The 27,055-nt window shown below is 39.3% G+C and overlaps 1 protein-coding gene across 8 annotated transcripts; it reads right to left on the bottom strand.

Moving 5' to 3' along the window:
* Positions 1–62: 62 nt before the first annotated feature.
* sgce (sarcoglycan, epsilon) lies at positions 63–27,055 on the bottom strand. 8 transcript variants are annotated; one of them, XM_079830078.1, is made up of 13 exons: positions 26,902–27,042; positions 26,440–26,526; positions 16,843–16,965; positions 16,374–16,531; positions 14,162–14,234; positions 11,281–11,479; positions 10,122–10,284; positions 7,469–7,683; positions 6,884–6,910; positions 6,069–6,257; positions 4,446–4,489; positions 841–878; positions 65–745 (listed from the first exon to the last, which is right to left on the bottom strand). In XM_079830078.1, the coding sequence occupies exons 1-13, from the start codon at positions 26,936–26,938 to the stop codon at positions 695–697; spliced, it is 1,404 nt and encodes a 467-aa protein (XP_079686204.1). In that variant the 5' UTR covers positions 26,939–27,042; the 3' UTR covers positions 65–694. The 8 variants fall into 8 exon arrangements, with proteins under 8 accessions (XP_079686206.1, XP_079686210.1, XP_079686209.1 ...); XM_079830080.1 differs by lacking the exon at positions 841–878 and having other exon boundaries at positions 63–745; XM_079830079.1 differs by lacking the exon at positions 6,884–6,910 and having other exon boundaries at positions 64–745; positions 26,902–27,055.

Raw genomic sequence — 27,055 nt, 5'->3', positions numbered from 1 at the left:
ATATATATATATATTTTATATGTATATCACTCGCATCCCCAGAACAAACATGAGCCAGTCTTGTGTAGTGGCAAGTGTTTATTTATCAAAACATATACTTGTAGAGAACAAAACGAACAATATCAACCTGTTCGGATCCTATTAAATGTGCCTCCATTACTGGTAGACGAAAGACAACTGGTATTTGACAAAAAAAGTGAGTTTTTATGAGTTTGTTCACTCATAAAATTTGACTCCAGTCCATATTTGAAGGTAAACTATGCAACGTTTGGCGCTCTAGTGATTAATAAACAAAACAGAATGCGGAAGAACATTGTAGCCGGAGCTACTTCTCTCCGTTTATGTCTATGGCGAGTCACGCAGGTACTGGGTTACTCCGCGGCGGTTGGCGTCCCGTTTGTCCTAAAATAGTCCGAATATAAACACTTATTATAGGCGTAACATAGTTATGCGGGATAAGACAAAAACACGATTTAGAAGATGGATTCATGATGTATTCGCTCATTTCAAATTTAAAAATTACACCGTAATGTCGATACTATTTTAAAGTATATTTTTAGAGTACCCATCTCAACATTAGTTCTGACACTGAATAACACTTTCAGATATGAGAATGAGAACACAAAGGCATCGAGCTTGACGCTACAGCTACACATGCACATTTGGCAGGATTAAACAGGTACAAAAGTGAAGATCACAGGTTTAGAGCTTCGGCCACCTTTCTCTCCTCAGGAATACCATTTACCTATAATGAGAGGAACATTTTAGAAACACGACAGTTTATCGGATTCTTTCTTTAAAAAAACACACACAATCACAGATACAAAGAGTAATACTTGCCTCTAGCCTCCGAAAAGTCGACATACAATAATTATCTCCTTTGTTAGCATGAATGAATGAACAGTATGTTAGACAGGAAGAGATTTCACAGACGACTGATGGCAGTTCATTATGTGGACACTGGGGTTCGCCAGAGACTAAGAGCCAGATTTACTAACAGCTCATGCCAACACAAACCCTCTTTTGGCGTTAGAAAACTACTGTAAGGATTTACTGAAGACACACAAATTTTGTTTGCGGCTGATTGCATATGCATTTGTAGGAGTTTCTCTTTCAGACGTAATATCTAAATGAACCATGCGACGTGATTTACTATGGGTTGCACGATTATTTAAAGCCCAAAGAGCATGTCTTAATAAATCAGACCTGCTTTTTAATTATTAAAATTGGACTAAACCATGTCTAATTAATTAGAATCATGAAGGGTAGGTGATTTGTTCCAGAATTATTTTTTGTTATGCTGGTTGAAAGTCTCTTCACATCCTGATAGCAATCACTAAGTTTAGTGGTCTAAATGTGTATTTATATCGTCTGTGGAAGGCATAGGACCATAATGTTCATCCAATCATTGCATTCGGTCTGAGTGCAATGATAAATGCTGCGTCCGAAACCAGGAAAATGCTGACTTCGGTGGACAGATTTCAAGGTAGGAAGGCACCAAGGCACGTCCGAATTTAATGTAAGCTTCACTTCCTGTCTCCTGAGATTCTTCATCTGATCGCTTTTTGAAGGCAGCATAGATGTATCCTTCGCTGCCTTTGATATCCCACAATCCTGTGTGTTCCGTTCTGTGACAGTTCAGCTGGGAAAAAAAGATGGCGTCCGAAAGTTGCGTTTGCTGGTCAGTTTGTGTATTTTCGGACGCAGTGTCAATGTCCTACCTGCCTGTCAATGTACACTCACCTAAAGGATTATTAGGAACCCCATACTAATACTGTGTTTGACCCCCTTTCGCCTTCAGAACTGCCTTAATTCTACATGGCATTGATTCAACAAGGTGCTGAAAGCATTCTTTAGAAATGTTGGCCCATATTGATAGGAGAGCATCTTGCAGTTGATGGAGATTTGTGGGATGCACATCCAGGGCACGAAGCTCCCGTTCCACCACATCTCAAAGATGCTCAATTGGGTTGAGATCTGGTGACTGTGGGGGCCATTTTAGTACAGTGAACTCATTGTCATGTTCAAGAAACCAATTTGAAATGATTCGAGCTTTGTGATATGGTGCATTATCCTGCTGGAAGTAGCCATCAGAGGATGGGTACATGGTGGTCATAAAGGGATGGACATGGTCAGAAACAATGCTCAGGTAGGCCGTGGCATTTAGACGATGCCCAATTGGCACTAAGGGGCCTAAAGTGTGCCAAGAAAACATCCCCCACACCATTACACCACCACCACCACCAGCCTGCACAGTGGTAACAAGGCATGATGGATCCATGTTCTCATTCTGTTTACGCCAAATTCTGACTCTACCATCTGAATGTCTCAACAGAAATCGAGACTCATCAGACCAGGCAATATTTTCCAGTCTTCAACTGTCCAATTTTGGTGAGCTCGTGCAAATTGTAGCCTCTTTTTCCTATTTGTAGTGGAGAGGCTTCACAAATGCTTTGCTGCATACCTCGTTTGTAACGAGTGGTTATTTCAGTCAAAGTTGCTCTTCTATCAGCTTGAATCAGTCGGCCCATTCTCCTCTGACCTCTAGCATCAACAAGGCATTTTCGCCCACAGGACTGCCGCATACTGGATGTTTTTCCCTTTTCACACCATTCTTTGTAAACCCTAGAAATAGTTGTGCGTGAAAATCCCAGTAACTGAGCAGATTGTGAAATACTCAGACCGGCCCGTCTGGCACCAACAACCACGCCACGCTCAAAATTGCTTATCACCTTTCTTTCCCATTCTGACATTCAGTTTGGAGTTCAGGAGATTGTCTTGACCAGAACCACACCCCTAAATGCATTGAAGCAACTGCCATGTGATTGGTTGATTAGATAATTGCATTAATGAGAAATTGAACAGGTGTTCCTAATAATCCTTTAGGTGAGTGTATGCATTTCCATACCTCCACGCACCTGCTCGCGCAGACATCGCACGTCATAAGCGTGGTTCATGCTATGCATAGTTAAGCCCAATTTGGACGGGACTAGTTTTCTAAACAACGTTTGAGTTACAATTTTTATCACTCGACATCTGTGATTTAATGTACCGATTCGGAGGGGACTAACATCTCAGTTTTTATTACAGAGGTGGGAGTGTGTGTTTTCAGACGTGGGTGTTAAGAAGGTCATGTGCTGTGCTTGCGTGCATCACGTAAGACGTATATGTCTTAATTTATTATTTATTGAGATCATTTTATTATAAAAACCCTATTTAAGTAAACTTAAATTAAAGTTTATAGAAGTGGCTGTTTATAATAAACCAAATTCATCTTCACAGCGACCTTGAGCTTGGGAAAGGCGCTATATAAATAAAACATATTATCATTATTATTATCTTACTCTTATCTGACACTGATATTAAAATGGTTAGTCTTCGCAGGTTTTTTTGCGATATGTCCTATTTATTAATTGTATAATTAAATTTTTTCGTCCGATACCATCCATATTGAAATTAAATGAAAGCATACTGAAGATTGGCAAAGGGTAGCTCAGGTAGCTCAAAAAATGCGTGAGGAGAAGCGTTAGGATAATACAACATCTGCAATCACAGACATTCGCATTCGGACGGGATTGGCATTACCTGAGGTCATTTTTCCAGACCTTTTTCCCGAAGGTAAAAGTCACAGTAATCTTTGCTGATGCTGTTTGTAATGATTACTGAGATGGCGCATTCGGACGGGACTAAAATCACTGAGAAACTCTGGTAATAAATGACTTTATCCTACCTCTCCATGTAAAACTAATCCCGTCCGAATAGGGATTTAGACAGACGTCAAACAGCAGCCACCTTTTACAGTTCCTCCTGAACCAAAACAACCAGCTCATGCTGCGTTCACACCATAGCTACCATGATTTGGAAGAGATGGGAACTGTGACGTTATGCTCAGAGTGGTCCGTGACTTGAATTTATGCGTTTCAATGGCAACACTATCAATGCGGAAATGAATCTGCAGCAGTCAGGTGGTACAGGTCAGTGCTCCTTCATGTTCATTATTATTGTAATATGTGCTTTGAGACATGAGGTAGTTTAACGCCATCCCTTTTGTTTGCTCCCTGCTGTACGTGTTCATGTGTTTTGAAGAAGACGCTCTGAAGGGATGGTGGGATTTTAAACCTAGCTCGATATTGCTAGTGTGGGTCATTATGGAAATGATCTGGCCATTGTCATTGTCAGTAAATCACCCTCAGAACTTTCCACTCCCACCAGCGCTTTTATTGGATTGTGGTCTCGCACTAATTTGCCCTGTTTCGTAAATCTGGCCCTAAAGCACAAAAACTGCAATTAACATGGCTCTCTGAAAGGAGAATGACCACAGCCCACATTTGTTTTGTTAAAAAAGTTCAAATCTATAATCTAATTTTCTGTGCCATCTAGTATCAGGTGCTGTTCGTATCAATGGGATGGAAAGCTTAGGCATCAGTATTGGGTTCTGCACTTACCAGAGATCTGCTGCTGTGGTATTTGGATCTGATTTTGAAGATTTCTGCGAATAAACACAAAGCTTTGGTCAAGATGGACATTACAAATGAATTCAGAACCCATTTCATTAATCAAATATGGCAGAATGATGTTCAGTTGCGTTAACAGTTCCTGCATGCACTAAAGGAACCGGATTTCTTGCACAAAAGACAAACTAATAACTCAAAATGGCTCCAACTTCTGAACAAATGACGCTAATGAGTCAGTTCTTTTGAATGAATCGAACATCAGCTTGCTTATTACAGGTAAAAATGTTGTAAATAATGTTCAGTTTCTTGCACAGACCGATCTTTCGCTTCATAAGACCTCAATGTATTGTCAGGAGCCATGGGTATTTGTGTTGTTTTTGACTCTTTGACTCAGTGACGGTAGCCATTGTCTTATTATATGAATGCATTATAAGAATCACTGAGGACCATGGTTTTAGCTAAAAATCTTCTTTACATTTCTACTGAAAGAAAAAGAGATATTTGGAATGGCCTGAGGGTAAGAAAATGAACAGCAAATTTTCATTTTTGGGTGAACTATCCCTTTAAACCAGTGTAGTTACTGACATGTTGTTCATATGACAACAGTTAAAGATACACTGAATTTCTTTTTCAAAATATATATTTCTTAAAGGAACACGCCACTATTTTTGAAAATAGGCTCATTTTCCAACTCCCAGAGTTAAACAGGTGAGTTTTACCGTTTTCAAATCCATTCAGCCGGGTCTGGCGGTAGCACTTTTAGCATAGATCATTGAATTAGGAACTATACTCTCATTCCTGCGTAATAATCAAGGAACTTTGGTGCCGTCCCATGGGTGCAGCGGCGCAATGATATTACGCAGTGCCTGAAAATAGTCCCCAGCACGCTCCCTGTGCAAGCAGGTTGTCATGTTGGTTATGTTGACGGAAGTTAGCCTATTTTCAGGCGCTGTGTAATATCATTGCGCCGCTGCACCCATGGGACGGCAGCAAAGTTCCTTGATTATTACGCAGGAATGAGAGTATAGTTCCTAGCCAAATCACAACTTTTCATTTTCCATCGGTCTTAGTATACGATTTAACTACAGAAGAGTCAAGTTTTAAATAGGAAAAATATCGAAACTCTTTGGTCATATTTTTGTGCGAGATGCTAACGGTCTAATCAGATTCAATTATCTATGCTACGCTATGCTAAAAGTGCTACCGCCAGACCCAGAGATCGGCTGAATGGATTCGAAAACGGTAAAACTCAACTGTTTAATAGGGGAGTTGGAAAATGAGCCTATTTTCAAAAAATAGTGGCGTGTTCCTTTAAAAGTAGAATCAATAATTAAACCGTTAAGGAACCGAAATTGTTCAATGATTCCCATCCCAACTCTATCATTTTCTTCATCGTCTTAGCACAATTTTAGGTCAATCTTGCTGATGATAATACACATATGTTGTTTTGATCTGTTCTAAGCTCTTCAAGTCCTCGATGAGTTCAAACCAGTGATTCAAGCCTGTTTTAGAGATATAAACACTGGATTACAGTAACCTACTTTCTCAACTCTTCTTCAACAAGGATTGTGCCTTACTTTCCCCCCAGAATTACAGCAAAAGTAACAGACTCACGTCTGCGTCTGCATGAGTGGCATGCTGGTGGTCTCGTAGTTGTCGGGGTGGATGGGTGGCACCACCTCTCCGCTCACAGGGTGGAAGACCGGCAGCGTCGAGAGAGGCCACGAGATCTCCCGGCTTTTCGACATGCTGCGAAGCTCTTTAGAAGATTTCTGAATGGAGCTGTGGTGAACCAGCTGAATACTGGGAATGGAAGGAGCAACTGAATGACTATTTATAGCAAATACACGCACAAAAAGTATAATATAAATATATGACATTGCTATCAATTATGTAAAGACTAAGTACTAAGCATAATACTGGGTTCAGGGTTATTAACTAAAACTATTAACAACATTTCTGTTCATTTAAATAAATAAGGCGAAATACAATAAAATAGAAATATTAGTTGAAAAACTTAAAATAAATGAAATAAGTTTAAGTTGAAACACTGAAATTATTAACAGTAAAGAAAAAAAAATCTAAATCAAACTAAAACTAAAATAACACTGGTTTGGTTATTATTTATCTATTTCGCAAAGGGCTAATGATGAATATTTATGTCTTTTATCACACTACCTCATTCCACAGAATGAATTATTTACGATTATAATAAGCTGGCATATATCTCTGTCACTGAAGCAGCTGCCCATTGATGACACCATGGGAGACACAGAGGCGATTGTATGAATGAGATGGAAATGAACATGTCACCATGATGGAGGATTTGAGATAACAAAACGTAGGAAAGGGGGACCTATCCAAAGAAAGGAATAAAGATCCAAAAAGGAGAAAGAAAAGGCCAAGACCACAGGAGAGGGAACACTTACTCTGGTGTTTGCATGTTTCTTTTTTCCCTAGAAACAAAACAAAATGACTGAATTAAATTCTAATATTAATAGTTAAAGACAACCACACAAAAGCCAATGGAGGGGAATGGAGGGATGTGGATGGATCAGCTGAAGCCTGATGATGATGATCTCCTTCAGGCTGAGCTTTGATGGTGGGTGACATCATCAGGAAACACACAGGGATTGGTTGATCATGTGGACGAAACATCTGTCGGAATGGCTCTAAATACAACAGATGGACTGAGTGTGCTCTGGTTAATGATTAAATGGTAAAAAAAAAACGGATGCTTGATGAGGATGGTAAGCTGCTTTTTGGCAGGGATGCGACCCTGTCTTGCCTTTCAGAATTTGGCGGTACACACATATTCTAAAAAAGCCCTTGTGATCCTCAGTTAATTGATTCAAAAGACGCCATACTGGCACTACATGGTTGATTATGATCAAAAATGTTTCTAGCGTTTCAATGTTGATCGTTGAGTACAAGTATTAAGTATGAGAGCAGTTTTGTGTTTGCTTGTGTGTGAAAGTTTCACTTTCACTAAGGGTTTAGCACAGCGAACTTACACCCCTTCCCGTCGACAGCACATGGAGTAGCCGAGGATGATGAAGAGGACCAGGGCGACAGCTGAGGGCACCGCCAGGGTGATCAGGAAGTCAGCTAAATAGTCTCTACTTTTCAGTGACTCAGAAGGCGGGTTGTATTCGCCAATGTCTGGCAGCACACCCATGCCTGGGTCTGGACGGTTTCTGTGCACAGGAACAACCTTAGTGATGTCCACCTTAAGAGAACAAAGACAAACAGGGCTCAGTATAAAACGCTTTGCATTGTTTAAAGAATACATTGGGCCTCATTCATGAAACACGAGCAGAACGAATTTGTGTGTGAATTGTAAAACGCTTAACACTATAAAAAAACACTATAGGGTGAGTTGCACCAATAAGGATTAAATTAACCAAAGTTTAAAGGATTTGTTGATATGGGTTTTATTTTAAATATTAAATATTTTATTTTCATTTTATTTTAAATCGAGCGCTCGTCACTGTCACTTTTTTCCCCGGCCGTCCAATCAAAGTGGAGGAGGGGCGGGACAAAAACTACACCGACCAATCATCCCACTTATACACCGACTGAACAACAATAATGGAGAAGTTAATACTGCTTTTTTATATTCAGTAATATTCTTCAAAATGAGACACTAGTAACACATTACTGCCATGGATATTCTGTATCATTCATAGCAATCAAAGTATCTCAGATGGAAAAACGCTGCCCGTTTTCAGAAGAGCAGAAGGCATTTTTAGCTGGCTTAAAATGCTTTGATGGACACATGATAATTTAATATTTATTGCTAGGCTTATGGCCAATTAGTCTCTTTAGCGTTTATGCAAAATACTGGAGCCAAACCTGAGAAAGAAGTCCAGAGGATTCCACAGCGTACCTGCACACGTCATTTGCAGTTGTAACTCATGGGTGGGGATTATGCTAATTATGAATGAGCGTACCTGTGCGTCCTATTTGCGCATGTTTGGAATTCATTAATATACACACGTTTAACTACCGAATCCGCGATATACGAAGCGTTTGTGAATCTGGAGGGGAGTTTTCGTAAATGTCCATTTTACGCGCAAATTATTCAGAATTTGCTCATATCTTTACCGTTGAGCTAAATCTCAGGAATGGGTCTCAAAGAACTACATTTCCCAGAGTGCACCAGCAGCTGCAAACTGGCTGCTTATCACCTGATCAGTCATTGTCACTGATTGAAAGCACCTGTGAAGACATGGAGGGTCTCAGTCATTCAGACAAAGAAACTTCAGTCCAAAGACGCCAATGGTCTGTGAAATGTTTTATTTACTTTCATGATGTTTGAAATGCTGCTTAACATGTTCAAGTATGTTCAACTGCTGTGTAGATTGGTTAAGGAACACTTTGCAGCATTGACTTCATTGATTTTGTTATTAACAAAGTTAGAAATGTTAAAATTCTGTTAAATGTTAATTTTACTAAAACGTTTGGAAAATTCATGAAATTAGATTTTTCTTTTCCATTTAAAAGGCTTAAGTGGTTAATTTAAAAGTTTAAATTAATTTAAAATTCATAAATGTTTAGTTAAAAAATGGCAACTTTTGTTTCTCTGTCTTTAAAGGTTTACAACCTAATTTACTGAATTAACTGACAAAGCCAAAAAGAAAATAAAAAGTGATTTGAGTCAGAAATTTGAGTTGTCCTTTGGAAGTTGAATAAGAGGAGGACTCGACATTTACTAAAGTTTCATGAATGAGGCCCACTATGTGTAAAAATGTGTTTCTCCCCCCAAAATTGTTTTGTAAATGAGCATAAGCCCCGTATGGTCCGCCATGCTTTGTTTACATCTAGATCGCACAATTCCTTGCGCTCAGGCAGTTTGCTGTGACTTTGCCTGGAACGCTACAAAGTCGTGGTTTGAAGTTGTAACTTACGGGCTCAAAAACCTGCCTGGAACGCAGCATTAGTTACTTTATTAGCACACATTACAGGTCTTAGGGTGAATTAATCCATGAAAGTTAATACACAGAAATTGTTTGCTGGACCTACGCCGTATTCACTCATGTGGGGAGTTGTATCTCTTGTTCTGATATTAAATATTTAAATGATACATTGTCTTTCTCATTAAGTCTGTTAATAGTAAAGTTCCCCATTTCCACATACAGTTAAATGTTTTTATATCAAACGTTGGATATAAGGTAGAGTTGGAGTTCTGTGAGTTGAGATGTTGGGGGGAAAAAAACTGTATATGTTCTCAAAAGTTTTGTATTGTTTACAAGGTTAGATGCACGTTCTCATCGTTTTTCTGTTAGTTATTACCATGTTGGGCCTCGTGTCTATTTTTCCTAAATGCATCAACTCAATGTCTAATATTGGTTTGATTTCTTGTGTTACATGAGAAAATAAATAATTTTGTCTACATGATGTAGATTTAATGCGGGTACAGTTCGGGTTATGGTCTTTATATCAAATGGGTCAGGTCAGGTATGGAATTAAATGAGTGCTGCTGTCGGATAACGTGTCGGGTATTCTGTTATTTAAGTCCAAAAATATTTGGACCCATGCAGGACTCTGATCGAAACAATTGTCCCTGGTCTTTAATACATGTATAAAAGTGACTCTAAAAGCAAATGCCATGTTTATTTGCACACAACAGTGGATTCTGTGGTGGACTGGAGACCAGGCGCTCACCAGAGAGATCTTGCACCAGTCGATGTTGAACTGAGCTCTGAACTTCTTATCGCAGCTGATGACGGGCTCCATCTCCTGACTGCAACGCAGCTGGTTCTGTGGGGTCTCCACCTCTCGAAGACACGATGAGAACGGCACGTCTGCGCCCACCATAACATACACTCTGTGAACATCACAGTCTTAATGAAGAGCAAGGTTTTAAGCACAATGTTCACAAATATTCATTAGAATTAACACTCAACATAGGGTAGAGTGGGGGGAAACGCCCCCATGGGGTAAAATTGCCCCCTACTGTTTTCCCCAAAATAACCACTACTAGATCAAATCAAGATAAGCCCAACAATATGACCAGATGGATAAAATACATATATTCTGTCTGCCAAAATGAATGTTTTCTGCTCTGAGACCTTCTGAAATGTCTTCATCTGGAACATTATATCTTCTGAAAGGGGGATATGAATATTTGATGAACAACTTATGCCAACGCATGAGGGAATTCGTCTAAAGAAACGTGAACTGAGACGGGCAGTCCACGTAAATTCACCACAGCCCAATACATAGTGTGCTTCTGCTTTCTGGCACAGGATGTTCTCATTTTCTTTTTCTCAAAAACGTTACATTTCATATTTGCTGATGTATATATCGCAATATGCTCAATTTCTGTGCCAATAACCTGTTTAAAGAGGACCTTTTATGCTTTTTTTTTTTTTTTGTTACATTTTCATCTTTCTTTAGTGTGTAATGTTGCTGTTTGAGCATGAAAAAGGTCTGCAAAGTTACAAAGTCACTCCAAAGGTTGTTATTTTCTATATCAGTGTCACTGTTTCTGAACTCCCTGGGAACGAACACATCACAGTATTTGTCATTTAAATAATTCCCACCCGAAGCATATGCTAAATAAATCCTGGTTGAGTTAGTTAGTAGTATGTTGAAACTCGCGGTTATGTAAAGGGGCGTGACATTTCTGCAACACGCTCGAAGTGGTTGACCAATCACAACACACTGGTCCAGCTGACCAATCAGAGCACATTGTGCTTTTCAGAAGGAGGGGCTTCATAGAGACAGGAACTAAACAGAGCGTTACTGACAGACTGGGAAGAGAGTGTGTTTTTTTTGAACATTCAAGCACATCATACAGTACTGTATATTTAAGTTTTACCCCTCTTTCAGGTCATTGATGGGTAAAGGCACTCGTCCGCCCCGGTCCAGCGCTGAAGTGATGTTGATGGCGTTGAGTCTCTCCGGCTGCCACACGTTCTTGACAGCACCGAGAAAATCTCCCAGCACCTCGCTGGCCAACATCTCCTCAACATTCATGTTCTTGATGTAGAACTCGGCCTGATATGGCAAGGGAAATTCTGCCAGAGAGAGCAAGAGAGGAAAGATATGAGCATATCTGTATGCATTCATAAGTAACACACACTAGGTTACATAACAGTTGGATAATAAGTTGGCTGTCATTTTAAAGTGTCTCTTTCTGGACGAGATGGCTGATGGTGACTGCGTCGCAGTGAGGTCACATCTGCACTGAAACATTTGCTCAGCTTAAAGCTAAATGCAGATAGTAAAAAGATTGTAAATATAAAGCAAATATTTTTCAAAACATATTGTGGTGAATATAAATCAGCTGCTAAAATATTCAAACAAATGACGCTTTTGTAGACCGGTCACAAAAAAAACACTTAAACTGTGCGGCCTTATAATCGTGTTGAAAAATTATATCTTATCATGACTATAATTTTATTCAATTCAATTGAATTCAAATTTATTTGTATAGCGCTTTTCACGATACATATCGTTTCAAAGCAGCTTCACAGAAAATGCATCTACTGCATCTAATTTAAATTGATTTGTACATGTTATGCATTTCAGAAATGCACATATACAAAGCACACAGATTAGCTAACTATCTATTATGAATCAATATAATAACTATGGCACAGAAATAAGTGAATATTTTATTATATTATATATAATATTATATTATATTATATTATACACCGATCAGGCATAACATTATGACCTAATATTGTGTTGGTCCCCTTTTTGCTGCCAAAACAGCCCTGACCCATCGAGGCACGGACTCCACTAGACCCCTGAAGGTGTGCTGTGATATCTGGCACCAAGATGTTAGTAGCAGATTCTTTAAGTCCTGCAAGTTGTGAGGTGGGGCCTCCATGGATCGGACTTGTTTGTTCAGCACATACCACAGATGCTCGATTGGATTGAGATCTGGAGGCCAAGTCAACACCTCAAACTCGTTGTTGTGCTCCTCAAAACATACCTGAACCATTTTTGCTTTGTGGCAGAGCACATTATCCTGAGGCCACAGCCACCAGGGAATACCGTTTCCATGAAAGGGTGTATATGGTCTGCAACAATGCTTAGGTAGGTGGTGCGTGTCAAAGTAACATCCACATGGAGGGCAGGACCCAAGGTTTCCCAGCAGAACATTGCCCAAAGCATCACACTCCCTCCGCCGGCTTGCCTTCTTCCCATAGTGCATCCTGGTGCCATGTGTTCCCAGGTAAGCGACGCACACACACCCGGCCATCCACGTGATGTAAAAGAAAACGTGATTCATCAAACAAGGCCACCTTCTTCCATTGCTTCGTGGTCCAGTTCTGATGCTCACGTGCCACTGTTGGCACTTTCGGCGGTGGACAGGGGTCAGCATGGGCACCCTGACTGGACTGCGGCTATGCCGCCCCATACGCAACAAACTGCGATGCTCTGTGTATTCTGACACCTTTCTATCAGAACCAGCATTAAATTCTTGAGCAATTTGAGCTACAGTAGCTTGTCTGTTTGAACGGACCACACGGGCCAGCCTTCGCTCCCTACGTGCATCGATGAGCCTTGGCCGCCCATGACCCTGTCGCCGGTTCACCACTGTTCCTACCTTGGAGCACTTTTGATAGATACTGACCACTGCAGACCGGGAACAACCCACAAGGCTGCAGTTTTGGAGATGCTCTGACACAGTCGTCTAGCCATCACAATTTGGCCCTTGTCAAACTTGCTCAAATCCCATTTTTCCCGCTTCTAACACTTTGAGGACAAAATGTTCACTTGCTGCCTAATATATCCCATCCAATAACAGGTGCAGTGATAAAGAGATAATCAGTGTTATTCCCTTCACCTATTAGTGGTCATAATGTTATGCCTGATCGGTGTATTATATAACTCTTTCCCCGCTATAGGACTGTGAAGCTTTTGGGGGTATTGATGGACTCCAATTTTTCTCCGCTTTTTGCTTTTTTTATGAAACTTACCCACATTCAAATGTTGATTAAAAAAAGAATGCATGAAACTAGAATAAAACAGGGTTTTTGTTTAAAAGCAGAGGCTCTGTTCTTTCTTTTGATATATTACATGTTCAGATATTCATACAACAGAATATTTTTGGGGCCATGACATTTTTCTGAAAATAATCACAGTGGCTAGCAACTTCTGGCGGGAAAAGAGTTAATAAATAATACAATTGAATTTAATCTGAAATATTTCATCAGTGAAAGAGTAAGAAAAGATGCGTTATAGCGTCAGCTGCAAGGTTTCTCTGAATAAAAAGGAGGATAAACGCAAATGTACAGCTGGCTAATCGGAGGTCAGTAATCTGGGTCTGTATAAGAGGTGTTTTCTTCTACTTGAAATAGTTTTGAGAATGGCACACTTGGCACTCCCAGAGGGTTTGGCGAGAGCGCGTCTGCAGAGAGCGACGAAAGGCTGTAAAGGAAAAGTCGTGCGGAAAGCCCAAATATGGAGATGGTTTGGGCGTGTTTAACATTAGGACGAGGTTAAGAACAAATTCATGTGGGAACGCACGTGTTGTGAATTAGTATTTGTGCGTACAAATACTAAATAATCCACGCAATTATTAGTGAATAAGAGCCAAAGTCTGTCTGGTTTATTCTTACACAAACACATGTTTTCCATACTTTAGGTTTATGGTTTTCAGTCAAACAATAGAGTCTTTCTTTGAACGTATGGCTGTACGTTATAATGAGATTTGCTAAATCAAAACTGTTCTTGGCTCTCACCTTCTGTAGACATGATGTTTATGACCAAGTTGTGCCTGGCAGTTTCAAAAGTGCGTTTATTATACGCGGTAATCTGGAACACACAAGAGGGAAAGTTTAAGCCCGGCTCAGGACAGCTTTACATTCATACCATGCAGAGGATGTCAGAACCAGATGCAAACACATACAGTTTCTCAAGGGTAAAGAAGAATAACAAAGCCAAATCCTTACATGAATCTAAAGCCTGAACAATACACAAAGAGGAGATCAGCATTCTTATGCATACAAATTCAACTTTGCCCTGTTACTTTCTATTTTACTAGAAAAACGTCTTTACTACAAAACAGGCCCGTAACCACCATAGTCACTCCAATAATTAGAAATGGCCAAATATTTGATATTCTGCTGCACTCCATTATGCTTTGCTCTTTTAGGATGACAACAAGTTTTAAAAGCTACATTTTTAGGATGGTCTGCCTCTGCGGTCACACAACGGTTTCCATGATCTTAATATACAATCATTGAACATATTCAAATGTTAACAGTGGATCAATGTATTTATTCACTAACAGGAAGAATCTCGAGACTAACAATATATTTGACGCAAGTTAATGCATATATTATTTGCAAATGGTAGTTCCCAACTAGAATTAGACCTAGATTTTCGTTCACTGTTCTATTTCATTATGCTTTATAAAAATAAAAAAATTGGTCCCCCCAATGTTCAAGACATGGTTACAGCGAAATTAATAAAATAAAAAATAAAAAAAATAAAATATATATATATATATATATTGACCCGCATTCTGTTTTCTATCATGCCCGTGCAAGTTTTGTGATGACGTAAGATGAACGCAAAAGTACCAGGGTTGAAGCTGAGTGTGACATCAGACCAACGCTGCGGAGGCGCAGGGAAGGATCACGCTCGGACTGCAGCAAACGGGCCCAGTTTTAAACACACTGCCTCACACGGCATCACATCGCACGCATAAGCAGTGCGTTGGCAGAAGCAGTGCGTATGGAGAGCGGGAGCCGCGTGCGCACGTTGTGCATTCACACTGGCAGTGTTTGTCTCGTGCAGCTGAACCGCGGCTCGTGTATTGCAAATACAGACGAATATAGTCCATTCTGTTACATTTTCCCGTGTTCTCCTCCGACCCCTGTCTGTCTCGTGCTTTGACTTATGATGGGCAGCATATATATGCTGCAAATGTGACCGTGTTCCCCTGTGTCCCAAACACACAACATGTTGTATATAAGTAGTTCACATGATTCATGTAACATATTAATTTAATATATGCTTCTAGTTTTAATCATTTAAACGGGCCTTTGAAGTTTGGGAATAAACTTCTGGCAGTGATGTGTTTTCGTGTATTGGATGTCATATGGTGATTATGAAACACACGGAACACTTCACTACATGATTTCATGGTGAAATTAGTTTTTTTCATGTTAATCAGGTCAATTTTGATCAGAACAATGCACTGTGGCTTTAATTCAGCGTGAGCAGCGTGGCAAAAATAGACTCGGCGCCGAAACGATCGCTGCACTGCTGCTTCTGCTCCAGCTACGCGCTGCCGCAACGCCTCTGCGTGCGGTGTGAATGCTCTAATCTGTTAACATGGCCGCCGAAAAAAATACGCCCTGCTAACGTGTGCAGTCTGAAACCGGCCTGAGAGTTGATTGACAGCTTTTAGGGGCATTATTGGCAGCGCCACACTCTGGTTACATGAACACGTCACCACCATATCAGCACCGAAAACATGGGGATTTTTTTAGACGATAATCGCACAACCTATTCGATATTCTACAATTATATCAACTAATCCAATATTCGGAAATCGTGACTCATCCCTAATACAAATAAGTGTAAATGTGTACATTGTTTTAAAAAATATATATAATTTACAATTAGACCTAAAACTTATTTTACAAACAACACACACACACACACACACACACACACACACAAACATTTTTCCCCCCAAAAGTTTAGGGTCTGTAAGATTTTTGAAATGTTTTTGGACAGCATTTATTTGAAAAAAATATATATCTTTTGTAACATTATAAATGTCTTTACTGTCATTTAGTGATCGATTTAATGAATCCTCGTTGAATAAAAGTATACATTTCTTTCAAAGAAAAACCTTACTGACCAAAAACGTTTGAACAGCAGTGTATATGAGGTCAGATGTGTCAGAAAACAAATTCTAATAAGCACATGATAACACACCTCGATGATGGTCGGCTTCCCCACATGCTCAGCGGTCGGTGAGCCATAGAGGACGCCATCACTATGCGAGGTTCTTTGAATGTACCGCAACCATCCAGGCCTGTCAGGATAGCCTTTAAGGTTAGTGTTAAATGTGATGGGGTCGTTACTCGAATCACCTGAAATGAAAATGTTTTTTTTCAGAAGTCTTTACTTAAGCAATTATGAAAGTATGAAAGGTTGCCAATTGTGCTTTTACAAAAAGGTTGCTGCAAAACAACAATATTATTGAGAAAAATATATTTATTACATTTGTTATGTGCCATGTTTCCTTAGAAGATATAGGCCCTGACATGTGTACAAAGATTAATATGTTTGATGTGCTGTGATATACAAAGTGCAAGGTGAACACGTGTTTCATAAAAATGAATATAATGAAACATTTAATCTGTATAGGCATGTTATTGAGTAAGTAGTAGAGTAAGTATACCTGCTTTTGGATAGGGTGGGAACTCCCCTTTAAAGTATTCCCTCTCTAGCACATGAACGAAAAGCACTCCGGCAGAAGGATAGACGTTGCGATCCGCGTGTGACTTAGAGAGGATGGTGACCACTGGAGCAGATAGAAATGACAAAAGAGTTATTAAGTGCTGCGTGATGTGGCAGACAAAATTCCCTCACTGTACACACTAAAGAATCTGCATGTACAATAAAGAAATAGCTATATATATATATATGCATACACACTGAACAAAATTATAAACGCCCCCATGGCCCCCATTTTTCATGAGCTGAACTCAAAGATCTAAGACTTTCTATGTACACAAAAGGCCTATTTCTCTCAAATATTGTTAACATATCTGTCTAAATCTGTGTTAGTGAGCACTTCTCCTTTGCCGAGATAATCCATCCACCTCCTTGGTGTGGCATATCAAGATGCTGATTAGACAGCATGATTATTGCACAGGTGTGCCTTACTGTGCGTTCACACCGCCGCCGGCGAGAGCGTCAAAGTGGCCGGAAGTCATTCATTCTCAATGGGAGCCCGGCGGCGAGCTCCGGCGAGAGCGGCGCGGCGCGTCTTGGACGATTTGGGCGTCGAGGAGAGTTGAAGTCAGGTCAACTTTATGGTAATGAGCTATGACGCAGTTCGGCGGCAGCCGGCGGCAACCAATGGGAATGTAGAAGTGCTCTGCTTGAGATGATTCTAGAGAACGCAGCGCTGTAAACTTCGGTTCCGACCTCATTAGTTCCCAAGCAAAATAGAGGAGAGGCTGATCAAATGGTGCGGCGGGTTTGATAAGAAGACGCGCAACTTTATTTATCCACCACACAAATTGCTTTTAATTGGTTTATTTCGTTAGCAAACATGTAACTATAATTGTTAAGTTCTTTCCATCGATCTGCTTTTTTTAAACTTTCACATTTAAATGATTTCATGAGGTTATATTATACGGTTATACCCTACCTGTGGTTAGTCTGCACAAACGCCGATTAACATGATAGTTTGCTTTGCAGCCCCTTTAAAAGCAGTTTTAAAAAAGACCAAGCATTCGATCTACGTCAGAGCGGCAGCGCGTCCACGAATCTTTCTACAGCGTCGATGGCAGGGCAGCCAGAGCGAAGTTTGACGCTCTCGCCGGCGGCGGTGTGAACGCACAGTTAGTCTGGCCACAATAAAAGGCCACTCTAAGGCCCCGTCCACACGAAACCAGAGCTTTCCCTATCCAATCTTTTTTTTTTTCTTGTTTCAAGAAGTATCTGCGTACACACAAAAGCACTGAAACCGACTCAAAACGATGTAGTATCCATGCCAGGCCAGTATGTGGCGCTGTAATTCTGCCACAGAAATATACTAAAAACAGAGAAGAAGAGTTGTGGCTAGAAGGGGTACAGAAAGTGAGGCAAAATCTCACGATAAAATAACAATAAATATATTTACTACTTACCAGATGTGTTTTACTAACGCCTACACCTACTCCAACCCTACCCTTACAATAATGCAAATACAGTCATTAAATTAAGCAATATTGATGTGCACATGCCCATTTCCCGTAGTTGTGTCCCTTTCTAGTCTTTCCTGTGCGGGACGTGGTGTGATGACATCATGATTGGCTGTACACACGAAAACGCAAGGGTGTCGTTTTCAGATTTATCCACTCTGGGATTTATCCACAAAAAATATCGGTTTCAAGCTCCCAAAACGCTGGATACAGCTAAACGCGTCTCCGTGTGGACGGGGCCTAAAATGTGCAGTTTTATCACAAAGCACAATGCCACAGATGGCGCAAGTTTTGAGGGAGCGTGCAACTGGCATGCTGACTGCAGGAATGTCCACCAGAGCTGTTGCCCGTGAGTTGAATGTTCATTTCTCTACCATAAGCCGTCTCCAAAAGCAAAAACAAAAGTGTTGCGTTTATAATTTTGTTCAGTTTATGTCACAAATAAATTCTATTTGAAATAAATGCCATTCTTTTGAACTTCCTATTAATCAAAGAATACTGGAAAAAATGTATCATGGTTTCCACAAAAAGATTAATCAGTTCAACTTTTTTCAACATTGATCATAATAAGAAATGTTTCTTGAGCATCAAATCATTATATTAGAATGATTTCTGAAGGATCATGTGACACTAAAGACTGGAGTATGATGCTGAAAATTCAGCTTTGCATCACAGAAATAAATTACATTTTATAAAAAATATTAAAATAGAAAACAGTTATTTTAAATCTTAATAATATTTCACAATATTACAGTTTTTATCAAAAAAATGCAGCCATTGTGAGCATAATAGACTTCTTTCAAAAACAATACAAATCTTATCGAAACTTTTGAATGATATGTTGTATATAAAACCTTAATTATGAACATATGTCATATTAACAAAATAAATAAAAAATATGATTTTGTTGTTTCATAATAAATGATGACAGACAGACATAACAAAAAATGTTGCAATTTATGCATATTATTTATAACTTAATAATGTAAACTGTCTATTTTAACTTGCATTTATTTTTAATACATTTATGTAAGAAGGGTGTGTTTCTTTCTTTTAAAACCCATGTGGGATTGTGTGAGAATGTGTTACATGAGCGAGTGGGTGAGCGTGTCTTGGGTGTCATTGAGTCTCATTGGCTGGTAGGCAGTAGTACAGTGAATCACAATCTCTAAACACTCAAACACTGGCTCAATGCAACTCTCACACGCCATCCCCCACCCCTCCCTTTGCACAACAAACCCCTCTCTGGCGCAACACACACTATTATTTAAGAGGAAAGAGCTATTTTTTCCCCCCGCAGTTTATAATAGACACTGGAGAGATGGTTGTCAGTGTGCTTTCTCAGTCTTTCTTTGCTCACTCAGTTGGGAGGAAGCTGGTTTTGATTCTCCACAGTGGAGTGTGCTGAGCTGCTACAGAAATGTCAGATTTCTTCATGCTTTTAGATACAAAACAGCTCCTAGAAAATCACTCAGGGAGAGCGTGTGCTTACACCGAAACTGCAACTCGCTCGATCACATTAAGCTGATCGGAACAGCACGAATCACGGGTGATCACAAGACATCTGGAAGTCCAGATTAAACACAGAAATGGGTTACACAAAAAGAGCTGACATAAAGATGAACACATAAAGATAAAGTAATCTTTTGATACATCAACAAACTAACTAAACTGCTGGTCTTGTGGATTAGAAACCTCATAAATTCATACACACTAACATGCTTAATGCCTATAAAAGTCATAATGTGTATCAAAGGATAGCCTATATATTTAATATATTTACATAAAGGATACATATTTCATATTTGTATTAACATGCAAATTATGCCCTATTTCCAAAAGTCACGACTCTTTGCTTAAAGGGATAGTTCACCCAAAAAAAAAAAAAAAATCATTTACTCACCCTCAAGTTATTCCAAACCTGTATGCATTTCTTTCTGCTGCTGAATACAAAGGAAGTCTCTTGTTTTTTGTTTCTGTCCCAAACAGAAATATACTTTTTCTTACCCCATTGGCAGATAATTTCGCTTGTTTTAAGCAAAAACTCACTACATTTAGATATTTTTTCCCCCAGAAAATAAGAAAAAATATATTTGATATTTTTGATATTTGGACTGGAAACAAGACAAAAATACCAAGTAATATTTTTTTTTTGTGTATTTGGAAGAATGTTTGTAACCAAGCAGATCTCGCCCCCCATTGACTACCATAGTATTTTATCCCCCACTATGGTAGTCAATGGCTGCCGAGATCTGCTTGGTTACAAACATTCTACCAATATCTTCCTTTGTGTTCAGCAGATCAAAGATATTTAAACAGGTTTGGAACAACTTGAGGGTGAGTAAATTATGACAGAGTTTTTTTCATTTTCATTTTTGGGTTACGCTATTACTGCAGTGTTTTTGTAAAATTTTTAGCGATTACTGATGCAATGCAGACAGTGCATGCAAATAAACAACACTATCAGCAAGCACAATTTATTCTTTGTGGGTTCCAAAATTATGTCCATCTATAAAGGCCTGTTCACACCAAGATGGATATTCAGTGTAAAAAATTGTGCAATAAACATTTAATTTGGTACTTGATGTTTTTTTAATAAGAATTTTTAAAAAACATTGTCGTGCCAATTGCCTAGTAGGCATGTACCCGCGGCAACAACTTAAAAGTAGCCCAATTCCGTGGGAAAACCGCAGACTTGGCAACACTGCTCTCTCCCACTTCGCTTCCTGTCAATATAATGTCGTCATAATAAAAAAAGGCAAAAATAAAAATAAAAAATTTAAACAGTCAATCCAAAATTGTCCAACTTGAAATAGTGTTTAAGCAAATTCACACTAAACCGACAGACGCAGTTCAAAGCTCAGACGTTCCACGACCTTACAAATGCTAACTGAACATGTTCAATCAGCAAAAACAAGTGCCAGCCAACGGCATCAGACACCACTTATTTAAAAAAAAAAAAACATTTGAAATGAAATCATTGTGATAAAAACATGCCTAAAATGACAGCAGCCATCTTTGGGAAAAAATTATTTTGAAGTGTAATTTGTTTGTTTAGTTTGTCTCGCTTCTATTGGAATACATGGAGGGGCGGGGGTTATGAGCTATACTGGGACCAACCACCTGGGGGCGATCAAGATGCTTTGGCTTGAGTTTTCAACACGAGTGCGGCCGGCTTGGTCTGTGCAGCGCTGCTTTAAGTCGAACAAGGCTAATGCTGCGTTCACACCAAACGCGTCAAAATCACGTCTAGTTGGACGCTTGAATATTTTGAATCCATTCGCGTGTCCACAGCGAATTGGACGCACGTATAAATCGAACGTTTGAAGCGAAATAGACGCGCGTTCAAGGCGCTCAAAAAGAAATATGTTATAAAACACCACTCTGCCTCTTTTCATTTTCATTAAAAATATATATCGTCGCTGCCCGATGAAACTCACGTATGTCCAAAACGGTTACTTTTCAGGAAGTGAAAAAAACACCGTATTTCAAAAGCAGTTGAATGTAGCGTTGTCATACTTGGTACGGCATCTTTACATGTCACCATATTCTTGCCAGTGTAATGATATAATCCACATTTGACCAAAATTGAGTTTAAATGGACATACGTGCATATTTTACAGTAACGGTGGTCAATACGCGTTCTTCCGATCATTCATTAGAATGGCCAAGTCGCGTTTCATATTGACAGAGGAATACGTGCTGGACATTCTCAGCCTCTGGCAAGCGGTGATAGCAGCATGAGTGAGGCATGTTCTAGTGACAATCATGACAGTAGCATTACAGGCTATAATTTGATCAGTTTGACTAAGAAAAAAAAGGCTGAATCTTATCAATGAGACCGAGTTTATTTACATACTAGCAAGCAAACTAATCTGTGAAGAACTAGATTAGAACTAAACTGTGGAGAGCTTCAATGTCGTACTTTTTCGGCTATCCAGTGCTGAGCTTCGATGAAACAACTTCACGAGACCGGCGAGATGCTTCCACAGGGCGGGAGATACGCGGGTGATTGACAGCTTTGACACCCAATGGATATACATGAAAATCAGATGACATGATTTCACAACTTTTCATTGGCCATTTAGATATGTGAAGCATACTGTATAAGGAAATGAACCTGGACATTCAATCCGTCGAAAAATCTCAAAATCGGCAAAATGGACATAAGTGGTTTTCATCGGACAGCAACGATATGAAACATTAATAGCCACACAAATGTGGTCCAGGGAACGACCATTATTGACGGCAAAGCTCAAATTTTTCAACTCGGGCGTCAGACACGAATTCGCTTCAAACGCGTGAATGCCAGTCCCTCCAGAAAAACGCGATTATGCGATCGCATGATTTAATGCATAATCAGCCAAAGTCTGCATATCTATGCGAGGTCCGCATTTTTTCAATTACGCTGCACTTTCGCCACATAAATTGCCTATTTCCGTGTGCAAAATATGCGGGGCTAGCATGATTTCATAATCCCCACATTTTCGTTGCAAAAAAGTAATATATATTAGCAGAAAGTTGAAAAATGTTAGTTTACTTTACACAAGAGCCGCCATTTCCCCCTATTGCCATGGGAACGTTTTGAAGTGATGTAATTACCCGATGTGAATGTCATCGAAAAGCTGCAAACCCCGTGGTGAAACCATAGATATCGGTGAAACCATGATGAAGCAAATTCCCATTTGCCAACAAAAATAACAGCAAACAACCGCGCAAAGCAGTTTCCCTGTGTGTTGACTGTTTTCAAAACACAGCATCATGAAGCTTCGAAGCGTTATGAATCAGCGAGTCGATTCAGTGTTTTGGATCGCCAAAGTCACGTATTTCAGCAGATTGACACGCGATCCGAATCATGAATCGACTCACTGATTCATAACGCTTTGAAGCTTCATGTTTGCCATGTTTTGAAATCGGTCATCACTATATTAGTCGTTATTTAGGGTTTTTTTGCGCACAAAAATTATTCTTGTTGCTTCATAAAGTTATTGTAGAACCACTGTAGTGAGATGGACTTTATAACGATGTCTTTAGTGCCTTTTATGGGTCTTGAGAGTGTAAAGTGCATTGTGCCAATGGAGGCCTTTCTGAGCCATCAGATTTAAACTAAAATATCTTAATTTGTGTTCCGAAGATGAACGGAGGTCTTACGGGTGTCCAACAACATGAGGGGAAGTCATTAATGACAGATTTTTCATTTTGGGGTGAACTAACCCTTTAAGAGATTGCACTTTGTGCATTGGAAGCACTCAAATGTCTGTTTTGTATAGCTACCTCTGTAAAACAGGAAGTTATTTATTAATTTTTTCAGAAGTTGTAGCATATTCTATTTGTAAAGCTACAGAACTTGTTTGACTCAATGTTTTGTAAATTTGAGCCATGTGTTTATTAAGGTCTTCAATAAAACAAGATGAGAACTTAAGTATTCCCACCACTTTCTGGGATGTATTGTTTTTTTTCTCTTTTTTTGCAAGTTCCTGCAATTTCATTGCATAAAATTGCATAAATATCCCGCATTTTCCATCGCATTTTTTAAGAAAACGTGCCACATAATCAAGGATTTTTGCCCGCAACAACCACAAAAAAAGCCGCATTTTTCTGGAAGGACTGGATTGCACAAAAAGCACATGTTTTTAAAACCTGGCAAAGTGTCTTTTGCCATTGGTTGGCGTCTGTCGGTGCGTTGTGAATTGGCCTTTTGACTTCCTTTCTTCTACATGAACAGTGGGTGTCCGAAACAGAAAGTTGTGCAGAGTGTAACTAGCTATTTCTGCTTTTCTCGGCTGTATACACAGTTTTTAAGCATGTGTGAACAGGCCTTAAGACTAGGCAATGATCTACATTAATGTGCAGATATCACAGAAATCCACACTGAAGGCAAACATCCATGCATGTTATGGGCTTGCTGAACAGCTGTGTCTTAACTAATGCTTTTATCCATGGTTGGAGTATTGATCTGTTTCTGTGGTGTCAATGGCTGTAGTTTTGTACGTATGCACAGATGCATGCATAATTGGAGGGCCAGATGGTTTATTCTGTCACCCTGTGGGCGACTTTAGCCCAGAGCCAGATATAAACCCGACAGCGACAAAACCACATCCCAAACCCTCTGAAATGATTCATGTGAACTCAAGGAAAACTGAAGGTGAAGCACAACACTATATTCTAATAGATCAGCCATTAATGGTTAATGGCAAACTTTGCAACACTATGTAATAGCAGAGAACACGCACATGCGCAAACACACACAAATTACTAACGGGCCCTTCAGTAGAAATGGCTAATCCTGGTTTATGATTTTATGGGCTGACCTTGGGTGGACCAAATGAAGATATTCATCATGTGCCAACTGAGACACTTTCTCTTTCACTCCCTCCCTTTCCGTGACACAGCCAGGGATGTCCTATACTGAACTGTCGAATCAGCTCTGTGCTGACTTCTCTTTTCCGGTCAAGGGGAATTCATGCACTTCACGATTCATTGGGAAGGAAAAAAAACCAGTGCAGACTAATTGCAGGATAGTGAAGACGTCAAACTGTTCAAAGTACTGCGGCTGGAAATCAATGTTATGCACAAAACTGGGTCAGGCCGTCATGACTAAGCCATAGCCGGGAACGCACTCAAGGTGAAGTGGGAGAATGCTTTTCTCAAGCCGGCCATTTATCAGGTAATGCTCATTTTCATTTTGATACATTTGAAGAAATTTGGTAAAGCATTTTACCAAAGCATTATTGTTATATATTAGAGGCTGCATCACTGTGATACTGCATAGCCTAATATACAAGTAGTTTTGTTAAAGGAGTAGTTCTTCCCTTTATATATCAGAAGATTCAAGAGGAAGGTGAATTATACAAGTTGGCGATTCAGCAGGTTGTCAGGTGTTAAGCCCAAAAAGCTTTGCACAGGAAAGTGCTGTGCATGTGTTACGATCACTTCAAACACACCGGCTTTGTCTCAAAACCTAGTGAGCTGCCTACCTAGTCAGCATTTTGAACATCACAGGAACCATTTTGGCTGTCCGGCTAAGCATTCCTATAATAATCATAAAAGCTTCTGTATTGGTATTTTGTGAACAAATCAATGTTTTAAATGAATCTTTAAAGTCAACAAATCTTTCTAGTTCACTTGACTCATATTTTTTGTAAATCTCTCAAGACAGCTAGGGATGCACCGATATGAAAATTTGGGCAGATAACGATAATTCTTTATGAAAGTCGATAAATATAATCTAAATTTTATGTAATTTTTAAGAGCCTGATTACAAAAACAAAAGTCTCACCATTAAAAGCCAGTCCCAAGGTTTCCCCCCAGTTTTTTTGGAAAACTTTTATTTCACTACATTCCAAAGCATAATTTATGATGTCATACTTTTTACTTCACTACTACATTTCATAATACATTACACTACATGTTTTTTTACCTTTAATACTTAAGTACATTAAAAATATAGTACTTTCTTACTTGTACGTGTAAATTAAAATTTGTAAAATTTCTATTACTTTTACTTGAGTAAAAGTATGAAATACTACATTTTTAATGTAGCCTAATTAAATATTAAATGATAATCAATATGAAACATAGTGCAGTAAAAAGTACAATATAATGTTTTGGAAGGTTGTGAAGTAAACTGTTTCCAAAGAAAAACACTGATAAAGTACATATACTTGAAAATAAAATTACTTGGAAAGTAAAAATACTTCACTGCTGTCCGCCTTTGATTATTTATCAGCTTTAATATATCGGTAAAATTTACTTATCAGGCCGATAACAATAACATTACAAATGAACATATATCAGTACTTTTTATTTGTTGTATTTTTCTTTATATTATAAGTAATCCACAGCAGTTGACAAAATCGAGAAAACAATAATAGATCTGCTTTGTTATTCTTTGGTCTCCTAGTCAATTCGTTCCTGTAAATATAAAATGCAGGCATTACTCATGTAGAATAACCTGCAGAAAAGGCCACTGAATGAATCGGTGAACCAATTCAAAAGATTCGAGTCACTGGAATGAATCACAATCCCAGCACTAGGCAGGCAGGCTAGCTTTTGAGACACATCCAGTCTTTCCAATCACTCACCGCCAGTCTGAAACACAGATCTCTGTTTGGAGTCGATTAAAGCCAGGGTTTGACCGTCTATGCCACTGACAGAACGAACAATTGCGGCTTTTACAACGGACAAAGAGGAATAATAAAGGGAAAAAATGTCATAAAACAATTTACTATGAAAAACGGAGTCGTAATCTTACAAGAAATTCCTACAGCAAAAGAGCCAACGTATGTTGCCTGCAATTAGCTACAGTATAATAGCAAACAGAATTTATAAAATAATATATTACTTGTGGAATTCGCTCTATTAACGTCAACTACATGTAATATAAATGATATACCGTCTCTGAATGAACGGTCAGTAAGTTTATCCATTATGATGTAATGAGCATGAGAGCTATTCCGTTAGCCAGCAGGCTAGCTATCATCCAACGGAAAAGAACGAGTAACGTTATTTCTCCAAGTGTCGTCGTCTCAAGTCTATATACGTACCCACTACAAGCCCCACGAAAATGCCAACCGAGGCCATCGTTCATTTGTCGCGGTGGCTCTTAACATCACACATTTGAAGTATCGCTGGTGGTCCTCGGGATGTGACTGTGACAGCCATAAGCATCATCCTCCGCTGCTCGGATTCCTCCCACTC

The sequence above is a fragment of the Gobio gobio genome (genome assembly GCF_949357685.1).
Source record: "Gobio gobio genome assembly, chromosome: 11".
NCBI classification, from domain to species: Eukaryota; Metazoa; Chordata; class Actinopteri; order Cypriniformes; family Gobionidae; genus Gobio; species Gobio gobio.
Note: the sequence above shows the minus strand (reverse complement) of the source record. Positions and strands in the feature narration are given on the sequence as shown.

Coding starts and splice junctions, on each gene's coding strand:
- sgce (XM_079830078.1), bottom strand. CDS start 26,938: ATGGCCTCGGTTGGCATTTTCGTGGGGCTTGTAGTGG. Junction 14,235..16,373: donor GGAAGCCGACCATCATCGAG/GTGTGTTATCAT, acceptor TGTGTGTTCCAG/ATTACCGCGTATAATAAACG. Junction 746..840: donor CGACTTTTCGGAGGCTAGAG/GCAAGTATTACT, acceptor CTCTCATTATAG/GTAAATGGTATTCCTGAGGA.